The sequence below is a fragment of the Cydia pomonella genome, chromosome 9 (genome assembly GCF_033807575.1).
Source record: "Cydia pomonella isolate Wapato2018A chromosome 9, ilCydPomo1, whole genome shotgun sequence".
NCBI classification, from domain to species: Eukaryota; Metazoa; Arthropoda; class Insecta; order Lepidoptera; family Tortricidae; genus Cydia; species Cydia pomonella.
In genome coordinates, this window is record NC_084711.1 from 8,436,635 (window position 1) to 8,455,247 (window position 18,613).

The 18,613-nt window shown below is 35.4% G+C and overlaps 2 protein-coding genes across 3 annotated transcripts; one reads left to right on the top strand and one right to left on the bottom strand.

Moving 5' to 3' along the window:
- Positions 1–4,983: 4,983 nt before the first annotated feature.
- On the bottom strand, positions 4,984–7,966 carry LOC133521260 (caspase-1-like). The gene is made up of 2 exons (XM_061856125.1): positions 6,888–7,966; positions 4,984–6,407 (listed from the first exon to the last, which is right to left on the bottom strand). Exons 1-2 carry the CDS (start codon positions 7,777–7,779, stop codon positions 6,178–6,180), a joined length of 1,122 nt encoding a protein of 373 aa, XP_061712109.1. The 5' UTR covers positions 7,780–7,966; the 3' UTR covers positions 4,984–6,177.
- A 136-nt stretch (positions 7,967–8,102) lies between these two features.
- LOC133521259 (protein PTHB1) lies at positions 8,103–18,104 on the top strand. 2 transcript variants are annotated; one of them, XM_061856123.1, is made up of 11 exons: positions 8,103–8,731; positions 9,258–9,346; positions 9,869–10,133; positions 12,575–12,686; positions 13,070–13,211; positions 13,291–13,608; positions 14,037–14,510; positions 14,685–15,001; positions 15,718–15,893; positions 17,187–17,316; positions 17,385–18,104. In XM_061856123.1, exons 1-11 carry the CDS (start codon positions 8,478–8,480, stop codon positions 17,637–17,639), a joined length of 2,532 nt encoding a protein of 843 aa, XP_061712107.1. In that variant the 5' UTR covers positions 8,103–8,477; the 3' UTR covers positions 17,640–18,104. The 2 variants fall into 2 exon arrangements, with proteins under 2 accessions (XP_061712107.1, XP_061712108.1); XM_061856124.1 differs by having other exon boundaries at positions 8,103–8,310.
- Positions 18,105–18,613: the final 509 nt, after the last annotated feature.

Genomic DNA, 18,613 nt, shown 5'->3' on the forward strand with positions numbered 1-18,613 from the left:
ATACCATATTTTTGTACCTAATTTTTAGGGTTCCGTAGCCAAATGGCAAAAAACGGAACCCTTATAGATTCGTCATGTCCGTCTGTCTGTCCGATTCTGTCACAGCCACTTTTTTCCGAAACTATAAGAGCTGTACTGTTCAAACTTAGTAAGTGGATGTATTCTATGAACCGCATTAAGATTTTCACACAAAAATAGAAAAAAAAACAATAAATTTTGGGGGTTCCCCATACTTAGAACTGAAACTCAAAAAATCTTTTTTCATCAAACCCATACGTGTGGGGTATCTATGGATAGGTCTTCAAAAATGATATTGAGGTTTCTAATATCATTTTTTTCTAAAATGAATAGTTTGCGCGAGAGACACTTCCAAAGTGGTAAAATGTGTGTCCCCCCCCCCGTAACTTCTAAAATAACAGAATGAAAAATCTAAAAAAAATATATGATATACATTGCCATGTAAACTTCCACCGAAAATTGGTTTGAACGAGATCTAGTAAGTAGTTTTTTTTTAATACGTCATGAAATTTAAAAAAATTTTTTTTTTTCAACATACCCATACATGTGGGGTATCTATGGATAGGTCTTCAAAAATGATATTAAGGTTTCTAATATCATTTTTTTCTAAACTGAATAGTTTGCGCGAGAGAACCTCCCAAAGTAAAAAAAAAGTGTGTCCCCCCCCCCTGTAACTTCTAAAATAACAGAATGAAAAATCTAAAAAAAATATATGATATACATTGCCATGTAAACTTCCACCGAAAATTGGTTTGAACGAGATCTAGTAAGTAGTTTTTTTTTAATACGTCATGAAATTTATAATTTTTTTTTTTTTTCAACATACCCATACATGTGGGGTATCTATGGATAGGTCTTCAAAAATGATATTAAGGTTTCTAATATCATTTTTTTCTAAACTGAATAGTTTGCGCGAGAGAACCTCCCAAAGTAAAAAAAAGTGTGTCCCCCCCCTGTAACTTCTAAAATAACAGAATGAAAAATCTAAAAAAAAATATATGATATACATTACGATGCAAACTTCTAACGAAAATTGGTTTGAACGAGATCTAATGAGTAGTTTTTTTTAATACGTCATAAAATTAAAAAAATTTTTTTTTTCGTCAAACCCATACGTGTGGGGTATCTATGGATAGGTCTTCAAAAATGATATTTAGGTTCCTAATATAATTTTTTTCTAAAGTGAATAGTTTGCGCGAGAGACACTACCAAAGTGGTAAAATGTGTGTCCAAAGTGGTAAAATGTTGAACGAGATCTAGTAGTTTAAGTAGTTTTTTTAATACGTCATAAAGGAACCCTTCATGGGCGAGTCCGACTCGCACGTGGCCGCTTTTACTATTTAGTACCTCCTTTAAAAAAAATTGTACCTCACGGTACTTAAAGTTATCACCAAAAAACAGGTCACCCGCCATCCTGACAGTCAGAATGGCGGGTGTACTTTATTACGCTATGTTCCCGTGGTTATTGATAAATTCTATAAAAGCCAAATTTTTGTACCTTCATATTCAATTATAATACGAGTCATTTTATTTTTGGTTTCCAAGTTTTATTCATTTTATATTTTGCTTGCTATTACAATTTTGCAGGCGTTATAATTTTTCAAATTATCGATTTCGTTTTTAAGAAAAAACGCTAAGGTACAATTATGTTTATTACGCCAGGATTTAGTACCTTTAATGTTTAATCTGTTAAGTTCAAATAACTCAGTAAATCATGTCTTAAAAAAGGCTAGGCGCCAATTCAAATAAATCTTCCTAAGAAAAATCATTTTTAAGACATGATTTTCTGAGCTATTAGAACTTAACAGATTAAACATTAAAGGTACTAAATCCTGGCGTAATAAACATAATTGTACCTTAGCGTTAAAAAAGGCTAGGCGCTAATTCAAAGAAATCTTCCTAAGAAAAATCATTTTTAAGACATGATTTTCTGAGTTATTTGAAGTTAACAGATTAAACATTAAAGGTACTAAATCCTGGCGTAATAAAAATAATTGTACCTTAGCGTTTTTTCTTATAAATTCAATCGATAACTTGAAAAATTATAACGCCTGCAAAATTGTAATAGCAAGCAAAATATAAAATGAGTAAAACTTGGAAAGCACAAATAAAATGACTAGTATTGTAATTGAATATGATGGTACAAAAAAGGTACAAAAATTTGGCTTTTATAGAATTTATCAATAACCACGGGAACATAGCGTAATAAAGTACACCCGCCATTCTGACTGTCAGGATGGCGGGTGACCTGTTTTTTGATGATAACTTTACGTACCGTGAGGTACAAATTTTTTTTAACGAGGTACTAAATAGTACAAATTAGGTACAAAAATATGGTATGCTTTTCATTTGATTTTATTTAGGTACAGCCGCCATTCTGACTCTCACATTATGAAGCGTTTAGGAAGAGCGCTAGGTCAACACACATACAATTTTACTAGTAAAATGCTACGCCGTTAAAAGCAATATGACGTTGATTTGATTCTTACAGCATAGTTATCTACAGGGTGACCACTATTTACTACAACCAAAATTCCCTGACTAATCCCGGTTTTCCAGGCGTTTTTTCAAGATTTTATGATATGACGAGCGCAGCTACAGCCCAATATCAACCTTCATGCGTACCGACAAGGTTCACGATTACGCGCCGCGTACGATAGACGTGGCGTTCAAAAGGTTCCATTTGACATTCCTCTCTAGGCATTCGATTTCGAACCGTAGGTAATTCTTATAGTAGAGATGCGTTTTTGTTTCAAGTATGATGGCAACTTGTATGTTGCCGCTACGGACTAGAGAGTTAAATGTAATAAATATAAAATATATAATTGGAATACATTTTTGAGTTTTTGCAGAATTATCTGCTAGCAAATTACAATTTATAAATACAATGAAATAATACGAAAACGGAAATAATAAGAAGTAGTATCTGAATAGCTCAGTTGGTAAGAGCGAAAGCATAGACGGAAGTCGTGGGTTCAAATCCTACGTCAGGTAACGTTTTTGTACTGTTTCATTGTATTTATAAATTATAATTTACTATCAGACAGTTCTACAATTACCCAATAATTCATTTAATTTTTGACCATTTTTGTTAAAAGCTGTACAGGAAAAACCAATTAAACAGTACCTCTAACTACTGAATTTATTGGATATTAAATGTATCATATCCAGCGAGAAATACTAAAGGGAAAACTTTATACGGGCCTTAATAGTATTAGTAAGTACTAGACTTCAACGTTTCGCGTATTATGGTACGAGTACAAAAGCGACAAATTGAAAAACCTCATTTTTTGAAGTCGGTTAAAATTTTTGGGTATAACTGAAACAAAACTACCTAGTCATCAGTTATCATTTTTATTATATATTTGAAAAAATTATAACAAAATCTATTGCGACTTGGTAATCTGTTTTTCCAAAAACGCAGCTTCTTTGGCAGCTGAACTTATTTTTTTCTTTCTTGTGTAGGTCCTCCGTGTACAAGGAGTGGAGTGAGCATTGCTAGTGGTGCCTCGGATTGAAATAATGTTAAAAATGGCTCCACTTGTACCGCCACCGGTTGAAAAAAGGCCAATTTAGCCTTTAACCCTTTACCAGGCCCCGAAGAACCAGCGTGTCTTAATACGTACTTTATATGCTGTTGCAACCGTATTGAACGCCTTGTAAAAAATGTATTTATGAAAGTCGGAGATCTTCCTTTAAACCAGAAATAAAAATGTGGGTTACGGTTATCCCATCGCCTGTCTAAGTAATGAACTGTCATACTAGATTTTGTCTTATTATATTCTTGATCAGGCCAAGGGATATATTCCACCCACATCTTATATCGGTTATAATAGTCAAGGTTTAACTCCAAATCTCCTACGAAACATTATATCAATCACTACTTACTTACGTGAGTTTTTATGACATGACAAGACAATTTACCGGGCCATGGGAAAAATAGCTCCCACACAGTTAAACTCTAATAAGGCCATGGGATAATGTCAACCCACATCCTAATTCTGGTCATACACAATAATGCATGAATATTTAGCAATGTTTACGATTACATTAGCTTTCAACACTCAAAATCTACAAAATATCAAAAAATTGTTCGACCTATGTACTTCTGTTTCATAGAAATTATGGAGTGTTCGAATTTCTCCGTAGTTTACTGAAATTAGCGTTCAAGTGAATTTAAACGGCTGCCGAAGATATATTACGCAATTTAGAAGCGTGTTCTGAATGAAGATCATAAAATAATATTTCAGGGATTGACAAAATATTTTGTAGGTGGTTTGGAGTTAAAACCTGACTACGGTAACCGATATAAGATGTGGGTGGAATATATCCCTTGGCCTGGTAAAGGGTTAATAATTTGTCTTCCAATGCAGCATTTACTTACTGTAAAGCTTGCGCTGTCAGGTGCTTTGTTTTCGTTTTTAATTCCCTGCACATATTTTTCAACGTTGGGTATAATTTTAGTGGGAATGTAGTCGAGCCTGAAAACCTTGTATAGTCTTCACGTCGCGCGGGGCTATAGCAGAATAGGTAATATAAAGAACGTAAAAACGCTACAAACTTTGACATCTATATATATGTTTGGAGATGGAATTTTTTTGTTGTGTACATACAGAGACAATTTTTATTCCCTGACCTCTATTATTTCCCTGACTTTTCCATGACTAGCGAAATTCCCTGACTTTTCCCGGTTTTCCAGAAAGTGGCCACCCTGTATCTAGCTAATTTTCATCCCTTACTCAATTTTAGTAGGGATTTTAATTTACACGACTACAGGTGGTAAACGCGGGCGCAACTGAAACATGCAGTCACGTTCCCATGCTAAATTATTTAGTATGGCAGCGTTGATGTGGTGACCAAAGAGCATATAATCACTACGTTGTGGTGACCGCGATATACTCTATAGTTGAGGAGATTTGTGTATAGAGTACTTCTTTAGGCTAGTGCTGCAAATTCAAACAAACATTCATGGAAGAAAAGTTTATTGCTTAATAAACCTTACACAAATAGTATAAAAATAGTTTCACTAACATACTCCATTATTATGCTCTTGTTAAAATCCCTATGAGGAAATTGTGCGTAAAAAGTTTTTATGATTATTACATAACTACCAAATATTAAAGTGTCTTAAAAGGCACATACAAAAAGAATGCATATAATATCACACATAGCATATCATTAGAATTATTTTCCCCACAGGTATTTTGAATACTTTTTATCACATTCTAACATTATCAGTTCAATTCATATCACATACACCAGTCCAACATTGAGCATAATTCTGAACATTGCCAAATTTCTACTATAAAATACTTAATTTTGATCTATTTTTTCTCCCTTACATCATTGGTATGATACTTTGATATGAATACATGAAATATTATACTATAAAATACTATACTACTAAAATGGCAGAATTCTTACACTTTAAAGATCAATTCAAGGAATATTAAAATTACAGTAAAACAAAACTGACAACTCTTCATCAAAGACAACAAACTCATTTTCACTATTTTGTTCATGGAATCAAGGTATGCAAAGAAAAATAACTTAAAAACTATAACTTCAATACAAAATAAAATTAAGCTCATACAGTTATTGACTAAGTAAAAGTAAATCAAATGGAGACAAAAATGGCATATCTGTTCTGGCTAAATTACATGGTCAAAATTGACAAGTGGCAGTTTCAAAATTCACAACTAGCACACAATTAAATTAAATGCTATGAGGTTTAGTGAAGTTACTACCTAATCAGGGGCGAGGCTTTAAGAAGTTGACTCCAAATTTTGGTTTTACTATTTGGACATAATTTGTAGGCCAAATTAACATAGGTTGTATGATGCCCCGCCACTGGTATATTTTAGTATTGTTGTGAAAGGAACTCACAAGTAACACTAAATTTAACTAAACATTTCCTAGATTAACAAAAACATAACATAACTAATATGGAGAAACAAATTAAGTAGGGGTTACTGTTAATGTTGCATTGTTCATTATAATAATTTTCTTAAAGTACATGTGAAAATAAATTACCCGTTGTAGGTAAGTATGTAAATAGCATTTGAATGCACCTAATTTCATAATTATCATATTAAAAAAAGCATTACTGTATTTAAGAAATTGTTATTGTCAATAAAAATATTAAAAATATCAGATCAATTAATTCGGAGCATTCTGACTACTGTGGATGTCATGATTGTATGCATCGAAGCATTTCAAGCAGGTAAATAACAATGTAATCATTACCATTCTAACTATGGTAAATGCACCAAATAATAACTTCCTTTGCCACAGGCCTTGGAAGGAAATTTCTAGAGGTGTAGGTAACAGAGTGGTGGTAGGATCTAAGCCACCCATGTTTGTAATTAGTTTAGGAGGCTCCACATAATCTGCAATTATAAATACATAAGTATTATCCTACTTTGTGCATTGTAATTATTTGTGACATAAGGATAAGGAAAATTAATATATAGTATGGTAAGAATTAGCTTACCATATACAAAGGTTTATCAAGTTTTGATATAATTGAATGTATATTTGAAAGTATATATGTAACATATATATGTTATACCTACTACAGTAATAATGTATCAAAAATCTCTAGTAAGTACATTATTCTAATAATCATTATGTATTTCTAGCTGCTCTATAATCTCCAACAACTACAACCACTTTTAACTTTCAAATTATTAAATTAAGGTTTGTTCAAACATTTAAGCTCACACCTCTTCAGAGATCACAGAAAATGCAGAATTACATAAAACACAGAATTAATCTAAAAAACTAAAACTAAATGGAACTAAGATTGTTTTAATCTTGATAGATCAGTAGAAAATCCAGCCAATGTAGAAACAAAGCTTATTTCTTACTGCCAAATACAAGGAGTCTGGTCAGCATACTGGTGATGCACGGCACCTGTTTCTGTTGATGCATAGTTGGCATGTCCGGAGTGTTCGACTCATAGTCAAGAGCCACTTTTTGACAAACAAATGTTAGCAGTGTCAAAATGTCTCTATCAGTTCCAGCATACCGCAGCTCCTCACACAGTGCTTGCATGAACCAGGACCCACGGGTAGTGTTGCGCCAAGAAAAGTACCCGGGCACTGTAGAAAACACTATCAGAAAGTCAGCATGAATAGGGATTCTGTAACTTGAACTGGACAAGCCATCAGTTTCAGTGCGATTTGAGGTTGCTAGAGTAATTCCACCATCAAGCTTATCTCCTTGACAAGCTTGAATAAAGAACAACTTTGGCTTACCAGCCAATGATGGGCATTTATCAGCTGTGAAGTAGTACCACAAGTTGTCTGGTTTGTAGTGAGTATCCTTAGCATACAGCATACCGAGTTCGCCATGACTCAGCACTGCAATAAGCAAGCAATCATTATCGGTGTGATCCATGCCAGCAAGGTCTTGTATGTACCTATTGATGTCTTCAGATTTCAGATTGTGGCAAACTGTGACTCTGAAGCCAAGGGCCTTCAGCACCTTGCTCAAGTTATCGCTATCCACGTTCGTTCCCGTGCGCGATTTGAGGCTATGAATATCAAAATGCTCGTGGTTGAAGATAATGGCCATGCCGCGGTTTTTGTGGTTCATGTTATAATATGCGGCATTCCTATCGACAGGCATTTTTGCCACTTGCCGTATGTATGAGGAATCACTGCTTCCCCACGCGTCACCTTCATCTCCTCCGCCGTTCTCCCTTTGTTCGTCTCCGTTACTACCATTACCATTGTTTTCTGGTTTTGGCTCCGACATTATAGTTTTGTTGTCGATAACAATAAATGAACTATCGCACTTGAATGTCCCTGCACACAGTAAACGCTTTAAAACGTACAACAGATCGATGCTAATTGAAGTTAATACACAAGTTTTGAAAATCACCACCACAAGGTGACGACACAAACAACTTAATGAAAAGATTAAAAAGCAAAGCAGTTTTGATGGCCAGTGTTGTCACTATCACGAAAATGACATGCGTCTTCGCAGGTGTTACCGCTAGAAAAAATATTATTGATGTGGTTAGAGAGCGGTTAAGTGATGGTATGACCATCTCAAATTACGACTTTTGTGATGTATGTACGGTCAGCAGCATAAATTGCTCTTACTGGCTTAATGCTGTTGATGATGAAATGATGTGCTCTGTTTCTTTTTTCTATAGAGAGGAACAAACTAAAGCTTGTAACTGTTGAAAATATTTAATACGACAAATAAAAATCTTTCAAATATAAATTTGTAATTGTAGGCGCTTTGTTGACTTCCAGTGCTCGAAAAGATGATTGATCATAAGTAGGTATTCTCAAAATAGTTAGATACAGCATATCACCGACCAAGTCATTTTCCATGAATTCAGAATGAACTTCCCATGTGAATGTTTTCATTAATCGTTGCCCCAGCAACATGAATCAGCTGCCCGGCTCCAACCATTCTTGTTCTGACTGAAGTTTTATAGCACAATGTCTATATTCAAAGTAAAACAGTGGTGGTCAAATAATGATTCAAGAGGAGACCAAGCTGATGTGGGAACCCAAAATGGTAGTTGTCTTAAAGTGGACAGATTTAGCTCTCATAGCGATAGTGACTGTATTGTTACTGGTGAAGGGTCAATACTTAAACTTTACAAGCCGAATCGTCAAGATGCATCGCATATTCTACTAGAAAATAATTTCAATGTGCCTATACTACAAATTGAAACTGGGAAATTCATAGCGTAAGTGCTTTTCAAAGACCTATTCCCGCTACACCTGAATAATAATACTAGTGTCCGACCGAAACATTTTTTTTGCCGAAGCCGAAGGTTCGGCTTTGGCTCCAGTTTCTGCCGAAACCAAACCTTTTGTAGACTTGTTCAAATCATTAAAAAAAAAATATTTCGCTTTGTTGTCGCTTTTATACACACATTAACATCGACCGTCCGGTGACGCCCTCATTAGGGGAATTGTGATTTCTTCTAAACCAATTAATGTCTGTATATATAAATCAGTATATTAATATCTACTACTTACCCCCACACTCCTGCCGCACTTTTGGTCTTCGTCACATAGAACGAAGAACCATTTCGTAAGTTTCGGTCCGGCTGAAAGTTTCGGTCGTTTTTTGGCCGAAACCGAAACATGTTTTTTTTTTGCCGAAACCGAATCTTTGGTCGGACACTACTTAATACTTACAAAACATGAACCAGTTTGACTACTCTGTGGTGTCTAATTATTTAATTTTCAATCACTTTTCACTTGCAGTGGAAAAGAAGACAGACAAATCTTAATTCTTCATCCACAAAGCTACGCCGTATATCAATTAAACAGGAAGGAAGGCCACACAGATGTCGGTAAATAATTAATGATTAATTTCGTTAGATTAAGAATAAAGTTTGCTTGCCCGTTATCTAGCTACTTAGCTACAGCATGCTAGATTACCTGGAAAATACTGATGTTAAATGCCTACTATACACGGCAGGCAACCAAACTTCCGACAGTCCAAGGGCACCGTGACCTTGATAGTGGCTCAGTACAATTTGGTTGCCAATCACCACCGTACTAATCACTAACCTAACCTAGCCTCCTACACGGTCGGAATCTACCAAGGTCACGATCGTCGGATGCCTTGATGACGACCGTGTAGCATGGTTTACTGCATAACATAAGATATATTTTTAAACCTTCCCACTAATTGTACAATCAGCAGAAATAAATAGCTGAGCAGGTGAGGTGACAAAAATGATTTTACCAGGATCTTACACACAACTTTATTTTTAAGAGATTAAGTTCAGACGTGTGTAGTTAATTTTGAACACCTCACTTGTTTAGATAGATGCTTCCCGTGCTGCTAACTATACCTACTGTATTTCCAGGAGATCAAAATGCTCTCGAATCGGTTGTTAAGCACTCGTTTACACGTCGAGCCTACAGCGTAACATGCGGTCCATTCGGAAATATTAAAACAAGGGACTTCATATGCGTTCAGTCTCTTGACGGTACTTTGAGCTTCTTTGACCAAGACACGTTTCTCTTCATGTGCATCTTTAACGATGTTATAATCCCGGGCCCCGTTTGTTATGTAGCTAGCTGCGATTCTTTCGTTATATGCAAGTCGACGTGGGTGTTAGAAATATACAGGTAAATATAATTTTACAGAGTTCTTTTGGTTCAGAGCAATAACTAAGCATTAATTTAATTAGTAGAAACGTCTGCCTGCACACGTTGGGTGGTGCATTGTTACAAGGGAATGTCTAACATGACTTGCATCTCCGGTAGCCGTTTAAGACTCTTACGGTAGATGTCGCTAAGGCGCCTCCCTAAGGCGCATAAGATGGAATTGATGGGCTAGTGATCCAGTGTCGCGAGTTCGAGTCTCACCCGAGACAGTGAATTTTTTCTCTTTTAATTTAATAACTAAACATGTTAGTAAAATATGTAGGTAGGAACAACACACGGTGTGGTGTGTATTTGGATTTGTTAACGCTACGTACCTATATTCAGACATTTACCTGGCTACGCCAATGTAGTACGTATTCGTTAGTATCTGGAACAAAATCGATTTTTTTTTGGCGAAACGGCTGAAACATATTTTTTATGCCGAAACCGAAACTTTGGTCGGAGACTAATATTCATGCGTGTGCCCAAAGAGAATTTGAAATAGAGGTGTATTGTCAACGAAACTTTGTTGCGACGTAAATTTACTGCCATCTTTCGGAACATAATTAAAACTTTTAGAAAGCCATTTGGCTTTAATCCTTATTATTTCACTGATATGTGTTAAAAATTTTGATATTTAACAAAATGAACACATATGTGTCAGTGCACATGGAAAAGTACCTTGTTGCAGGTATTGAGTTACTTATGCATAGTTCCAAAAAGTAGATTAAATTTGCTATCAATACAAAAAAGAATGATGACTGTAGGTGGAACCACTATTTTTATATAAATTTTTGAATTTTCGACTTCCGAAATGCACAAGTTGAGAAAATTGTATTTAAAGTTTATAGTGGCAAAAAACACACTTCTACTTCGAAGTTACATAGTGAATGGTATAATCATAATCTTTGGATGTTAAAGAATTATAATAAAGGTGAATTGTCTAAAAATACATGTTAATTATTCTGATTCCTTAGGTTGAACATGCCAGGGTGGAAGAAACACGAAAGTGTTAATTATACCCAATTCATAAAATAATGAGATTAAAACTGTTAGTTTCTCATCATAGTTACATATTCTATGGCATTTTGGGCCAATTGAATGAAAGAAAACTCCATAATCATAAAGAAATTTAATAATTACCGCATTTTTAACAATTACAAAAAAGATCACTAATAATATTAAAAATCAACAAAATAATTAGTAAATTCATGCTATATCACAAGATCAAATGGTATCGAGCGTGGTGTACCACAATGGTATAATAGAAATGGTGTTAAAGCAGTTTTTTTTAACAATAAAGTTTAGTGACTCGGTCGAAACTTTTGTATGGAAACGTAACTAGGGTACCTTGTCACGACATTTACTAAACTTTAGTAAGTTAAACTCAAAGATCACTATTTTAGTACCTATAATGCAAGAAATATCTGTAACAAAATGTTATTTAGGATAATTATAGCGGAAATCAATGTATTCTTATTTATAAAAACTTCTGTTTTAGTCGTGTAAGACATAAAGTTTAGCATTTTACTAAACTGGGTACCTTGTCACGCTAAGTCATTATCTTACATAAATGGAGTAAAACTAGAAAAAATAACTCAATTGTGTACATAACTGCACCTAATTTATGATTTGTCAGTCTTTCAATCAATATTATAATACTAATTAAACGTCAAACAACTAAAATCACAGCTCAATTTTTCATTGACTAAATTCGAGATCAACAAATTAATTATGATACACCTCGTGACGCGACCTTGGTGTGGTTTTAGTAGGAGAAATATACCTAATCAGTATTTTCCCTCAATCTATCCTCAGCATGAACAACACACGATAGTGAAAGTGCAATTCTGTATCGATATCGATGAAATAGGCGTGGTGAAATATTCCGGGCATGGTTATTTAAATCAAAATACTTTGTTTTAGTATAAATATATAAGTACAAAATAAAATAAGTAAATGTAATGTCGAGGTCTGTAATGATAGAATTATTGGATTTTTTAAATATAACACAATGGCAGCCGACTGCAGACTAATATCGCGCACGGCGCGCGGCGCACGAGTCGCGTCACATTCCCCTTCCCCGCCCCATCCCCTCGGCACCTTCACCTTCAGCACCTCTGATCTAAGTAATGGCAAACGTATTAAATTAAAATAAATAGTTATTTCATACAAGAGTCATGCAAGTTGAATGTTTTCTTATAAAAAAAACATTAAGTATTTTTTTTTTGGTTCAAAAAATCATTTTGCTATAGACCGATCCTATACCCTATCTTAGAAAGAGGTAGTTAACTACCCGCGATGGAAATATTGACAAAATTATTCAAAATTTAAAGGCTCTATTTCAAATTCTCTTTGGTATACCGCAGTGGGTTTTGACCAAAGAGTAAAGTTGTCGCGGTTTGACTGTTATATCGTTACAGTTATCAGCAATTGAGAGAGCTCAGTGAACTAACCGCTAGACAAAATAAAAAGAGCATCCCGCAGTGGGTTTACAATGCCGGCGAGGAAGTGACGTCGCTACAGGCTATCCAGGTTAGTCGCTACCTCGCTATAATTAACATAATCATCATCATCCGCGAACAATATTAGCGACTTGGGAACATATTATGTAGGCTTTATCATACCTACTTGGCTCTATCATACATACAGGTTTTAAGACGTAGATGGTAACATACCTATAAGTGTCCAGAAAGAAAATTTGGCTTTCAAGATGATCACACACTAACTAACAAAAGGGATCCTGATTACGTAGGTACTCGTACCTCAACAAATCTTAACAGAGCGGTTCAGGATTAGTAGCTCCATCTAGTGTGCGATTCGTAAAATAAATAAAGACTGCATAGCCTGGGTCATTATCAAAAAAAGTACGAGTGTAACACTTCATTAACACAAGTATTAATTATTGTCTCCTTCAGACAAGCAGCAATTTCTCAAGCATCATTGCCTTGGGTGAGAGACATCTCTACTGCTTCCAAGACAATGGTCTCATGAAGTATATGATCAAGTTTGATTACATGCCTATTTGTTTCAACGCGTATATAATTGGCTGGTATTATGGTAAGTTCTTAAAGACCTTCACTTAATTTCCAAAAAATCGCAATTGTTATTTCCCTACTCTGTTAACTTTTTTTTTAAGAACCAGGATCCCGTCTACTAGTAATGGTCGCCTCTGAAGACTCCAAGCTTTTTGTTTACGAAAACACCACTTTACTATGGTCCTGCGATCTGCCCCATTTTGCCATATCGATATCGCGGTGTTTCCTAAAGTTGCTACCAGGTGGCGTTGTCACGCTCTCCAATAATGGTACCATTCAGGTTAGCTATATCGGGACGGAACCTGATTTAAACGCGAATGCTGGGTCGATGATAAATGATGTTATGGATCCGGAAGCGGTGCAAGCCGAGTTAGATAATGTCGAAGAGACGCTGCAGAGGATTCTGGAAAGTAATGAAGGTAACTGTTGCTTTCTAAGGTATTTTAAACAAGTAATGTTCGAATGGTCGGGTCTTGAGAACTATTTGTAGTAGATACAGCCTCAAGCCTGCTGAAAGTGTAACAAGCGTAAAAAGGTATATCTAATTCCAATTTCGACAGTAAGCGGTTTATAATTATAAATTATTTGGACCATAAGAAAGTGGTAAGTAATCGATTCAATTAGAAGTGTGGCAAAAATGTCACCGCGCTGCTTTTGCTTGTGGTCGGTGGTGGTAATTGAAATTATACTATAAAATAATTGAAATATTCATCGACTCTGGCAATCAAGGAAGTCGCAAGTTTGCACCCTGCTAGATTTTTTTTACTTTACAGTTATAGTAAGCCTTAACAAGATTCAGAATGTACTAAACTAAGATTTTCAAGTTATATACCTATCGTATTTTCAGAAATAAACGACCAATATCCTACAATAGACAAAATAATAACGATAAAGGCTGACGCCGAAAAACCAGTTCAAAATGTATTCCAAAAGTTCACGCAAGATGACGCCTTACATTTATGCCCAGTTGTCCTCATAATAACATGTGAAGACCCAAAGATGGTACAAAGCATTCAGATCACATATGTGTGCTCTCCGCCCTTTGCCTGCTCCGAATCTGTGATATGCTTAGATAGTATAAATGGCACTGAAATAGTGGAAACTCAAGTATTTATGTCCAGTGACGCAGATATCTCTGATACCTTCGTTAGAATCATCCTGACTGTTACGGATGCAAAAGGAAAGATAGATGTGTTGAATAAGAAAGTGTTATTGCCGGCGAGTTTGTACTGCGTGCCTAGCGAAGATCAACATGAGAATAATAAAGTGTTGTGTTTGACTGTGAATAAACCTTGCATTCAGTTTAACGAGATATTTACAGGTAAGTAGTTTAAAATGTTACGACTTCATGCGCGTTCCTATATTATACTTACTATCTATGCATTTATCGAACTTGAAAATATAATTTAGCGTACCGTGCGCTAAATTATGATCGCTAAATTGTGATTATGGATGCTTGATAGTGTTGATTAATGAATTAACTTTTCATTTACAGATTTTTCGGAAGAAGAAATGGCAGAACATGGAGACTTATCAGAATCAGTAAATTTCACATACAAGAATACGAAAAGGAATGTAACAGTTAGGGCAGCGGAAAAACAATATTCACTAGAGGCGAAGGAATTTTCAGATATTATTGCGATATTAGACTATTTAATTATAAAGTTATCTGACCATTACGCTAGGATGGACAAGGCAGATTTTCGCTACAATTTTCAATTCGACTCTGAATTGAGCAAGCAGATTATTGTCAAGTTGCTAAAAAGTATCGAAGTTCATGCAAAGGAAAGAATTAAGTTAAAAAGCTCGGAGGTAAAGATTTCGATACGATCTAAGTCATCTAATAGGTACTGCATCCGTTTTATACTTTTCACAACTAAAGAAGTCTAAAAGACCTACTTTGTCACAATACTTCCCTAATATTCTTAACCATTTGATCGGCACGCCTATCGTGCGCTGTGCATCATCGTTAACCTTGTCGCAATGTATGAAGGATGATATTGGACTGTAGCTGCGGACATCAGTTGACATCTTTGGCGGTCAAAGCTAGGGCTAAAGATATAAAGGTCTATCTCAGTTGTCTCGCAATAAATAGTCTGACGTGTGACTGACTGTTTACATAGTGGCATCATTTCAATAGGTTTAAAAAAATAATTAAATAATCATATTTTTATCCCGGTTCAAATCCTGGTAAGGACATTTATTCGTGTGATGAGCATGGATATTTGTTCCTGAGTCATAGGTGTTTTCTATGTATTTAAGTATTTATACATATTCATATATTATATATATCGTTGTCTAAGTACCCTCAACACAAGCCTTATTGAGCTTACTGAGGGGCTTAATAAATTTGTGTAATAATGTCCCATAATATTTATTTATTTTATCTATTTACTTACTTTGTACCATAGTCAATATGTACAGTTAATAGTCCATTTGTATAGTACCTTATTGCAACTAATATTTTAATGTGTTGCTGTTAGGACAACAGAATAAATTTGCTTTTCAAAATTATTTATATGTTACAGAATGAATTGAACGTACTTCAAAGACAGTTCACGCTAGTTCAGAAAAGGCTACTAGTGCAATACGGGTCTCTCCCACCCGGAGACTGCGATCCCTTAGAGTACCTCATGAAGGACACTCACAGCAGATTGATCACATGCGTCAACGATATTATACAGGGGAAGGAAGCCGTTTCTAGGTAAGTATATCTACTTACCTGTAATAGCAAAGAATTAAACTCATCATTAAGTAAATGATGAACTGTAGCCACTAAATCGCCTTTGCCTTGATATGGGCAAAGATAATTCGAAATAGAGGTGAATTGTTAAAGAAAACTTTGTAGCACAGTAAATTTTCTGCCACCTTTCGACACATGATTAAAACTTTTAGAACGCCATTTGACTTTGATCCTTATTTTTTGGCTGATATGTGTTAAATATCAAAAAGTGGCGCCATCTAATATAGATCAAAGGCCAAAGATATGGCGGCATCGTTTCGAGTGATGGCGCCATAATCTTTGGGTTATACCCGGTAAGATGGCGTGGCCTCTATTTCACATTCTCTTTGATATGGGTTAAGTTATCATACGTAAATTAAACAACTTAATGGGTTTTAAAGATTAAAATAAGTTTTTGGCATAAAAACATTTTTGGTACGAGTACAAGCTTTTATTGCTGACTGTAGTATTTCTTACCACTGGCAACAAATACTTATCGAGACAATTCTAAAAACCCCAAACTTAAGCTATGGCCACCTCTTGTCTCCATCATCAGATAAGCTCGATGGTACCATGATATTACATTGTCACCCGGCTTACATATGTATACTTTTCAGCTCAATCCACAGTGGGTCAAATTTAGCTTCCAAGATTTGACACTAACATAATAAATTAATAACATACAAACAGGGCTAGTTCAATAAAAGTTTGTAATGAATGTTGTTATGGAGCAGACATATTTTTTACAGTACATATGGTGCTACTTTACCCCCTAGTGCGGTAACTAGCACTATACGTGCGTATGTCGAAAATTGATAGGGCCATATGTACTATAAAACGTTGTACAATACACGTGTGAAAAGTTGATTCGCAACTCGTGTCGTTAAAAACTCTCTTTGGTCGTTTTTTAATTTATCGCCACTCTTTGCGGATTTCCTACTTTCCGCACTTGTATCGCAATGTACTAATGAGATAATGTCATCTTTTTAACGTCAAGAACACCTAAAGTTGTCGTTACTAGTCGTGCCCACAGCGCCAAGGACACCTATAGGTGTTATGGCGGACGCTGACAAAGTAACCTTCACACTTTCGAGTAAGGTTTACATTAGCTCCCTTGCGCCCGGGATCTTGGCGTTTGAGTGATGTTTGTGTATATGACATAAAGCGTTCAAAGAGTTAAATCTGGATGATGACTGCAATGCATAAGCAACAGTACGCGGTTTTGTCAACTGTTTTGTATGTTTGTTACACTGTAATGTTTTTATTTAATTACAGAGCGAGTGGCACTGTGGCTGCAGTTGGAAACCTCATCGTGCGTATTTTAAAACACACGGCGCCGGACACTTTTAAAATAAAATTAATAGAAGAAATGTTGGGGCTAAATTCGTTATATGAAGATTTTCAGGTAAGTTACATCATTATTTTAACTAAGAATAATGTTTTGGATTCATATAAAATGGAATATTTTTTTAGGAATTGGAAGAAACAGTTACACAAGCATTATCGTATATCGTTAACGAAGTGTTGAAAAAATCGGAAAAGGATAGAGAAAAATTAGCACCAGTTACTGAGCAAGGAATACTGTCTCATATTAATTTGAAAAGGTTTTTGAAGCAGATCAAAATGATTCTGGATCGTATGTTTGATGAGGCGGGGGCGAGCGGAACTGAGACTGATAAAGGAAAGGGAAAAGTTATACGTATTGAAGAGTTTGTGGAGGTGTTATAAATGTTCTATGCCTAATCATGCCACGTTGGGACTCAAGTTTGTTAAATATATACATTTTATCTTCACATACCAAAAATTATTAACACGTTCACTGTCCCAAACTGAACTGTCAACCTTCCGGTTTTGTAATAGGGAGCGTGCATGAACTGTAGGAGGCAGCACAGGAGCCGTCAGATTTTTGGCGCGAGGCGTAAATGTGATGTTTATTGTTCCGATGTAGCCCACAAGATGGCAGAACCTACTATGCACAAGACAACACGTGACGTGTAAATGTACATGTTTATTGTTCCGATTCAGGCCACAAGATGGCAGACCCTCCAACGCGCACGGTCCCTATAGACTTGCTGTGACCCATATATGGGGCACGGACAGTGAAAGTGTTAAAATATAAGTGTGTAAGCTGTAACATTCGTTATCACCTTAAATGTTTGAATAAATAGATATGAATTTTCGTAAAATGGTAATAGTTATTTGCTACTCTACACTTACTGATCTATAATATTTTTCACATAATTTAGGTACGGTAACTGCTGTCATCTCAATACATATTTTGGGTATATGAAAAATACTATAATATAAATGGTTATCCATATACAGTAACTATAGCGACTACCTCGGGCTTCGCACGAGTTACACAAAACCTTAACAAATTATGGACCTAAACCTTTCTCAACAATCACTATTGATAGGTGAAAACAGCATGAAAATCCGTTCACTAGTTTTTGAGTTTATCGCGAACATACATACATATAGACAGAGGCGGCGGGGGATTTTGTTTAATAAAGTGTTGTGATAAAACTTATATTGTCGAGTTGTTCTTTGCAGTCATGATTCATGAGCTTGTAGGGACAATTTAAAATAACCCGATAAGATCCTGTTCCTCCTATCAAAGAGAATCTGAAATAGAGGAGGATTGTCAAAGAAAACTTTGTAGCTACAGTAAATTTACTGCCATCTTTCGACACATGATTTAA

Coding starts and splice junctions, on each gene's coding strand:
- LOC133521260 (XM_061856125.1), bottom strand. CDS start 7,779: ATGTCGGAGCCAAAACCAGAAAACAATGGTAATGGTAGTAACGGAGAC. Junction 6,408..6,887: donor CAGACTCCTTGTATTTGGCA/GTAAGAAATAAG, acceptor TTATAATTGCAG/ATTATGTGGAGCCTCCTAAA.
- LOC133521259 (XM_061856123.1), top strand. CDS start 8,478: ATGTCTATATTCAAAGTAAAACAGTGGTGGTCAAATAATGATTCAAGA. Junction 12,687..13,069: donor CGTCGCTACAGGCTATCCAG/GTTAGTCGCTAC, acceptor TGTCTCCTTCAG/ACAAGCAGCAATTTCTCAAG. Junction 15,002..15,717: donor TTAAGTTAAAAAGCTCGGAG/GTAAAGATTTCG, acceptor TATATGTTACAG/AATGAATTGAACGTACTTCA.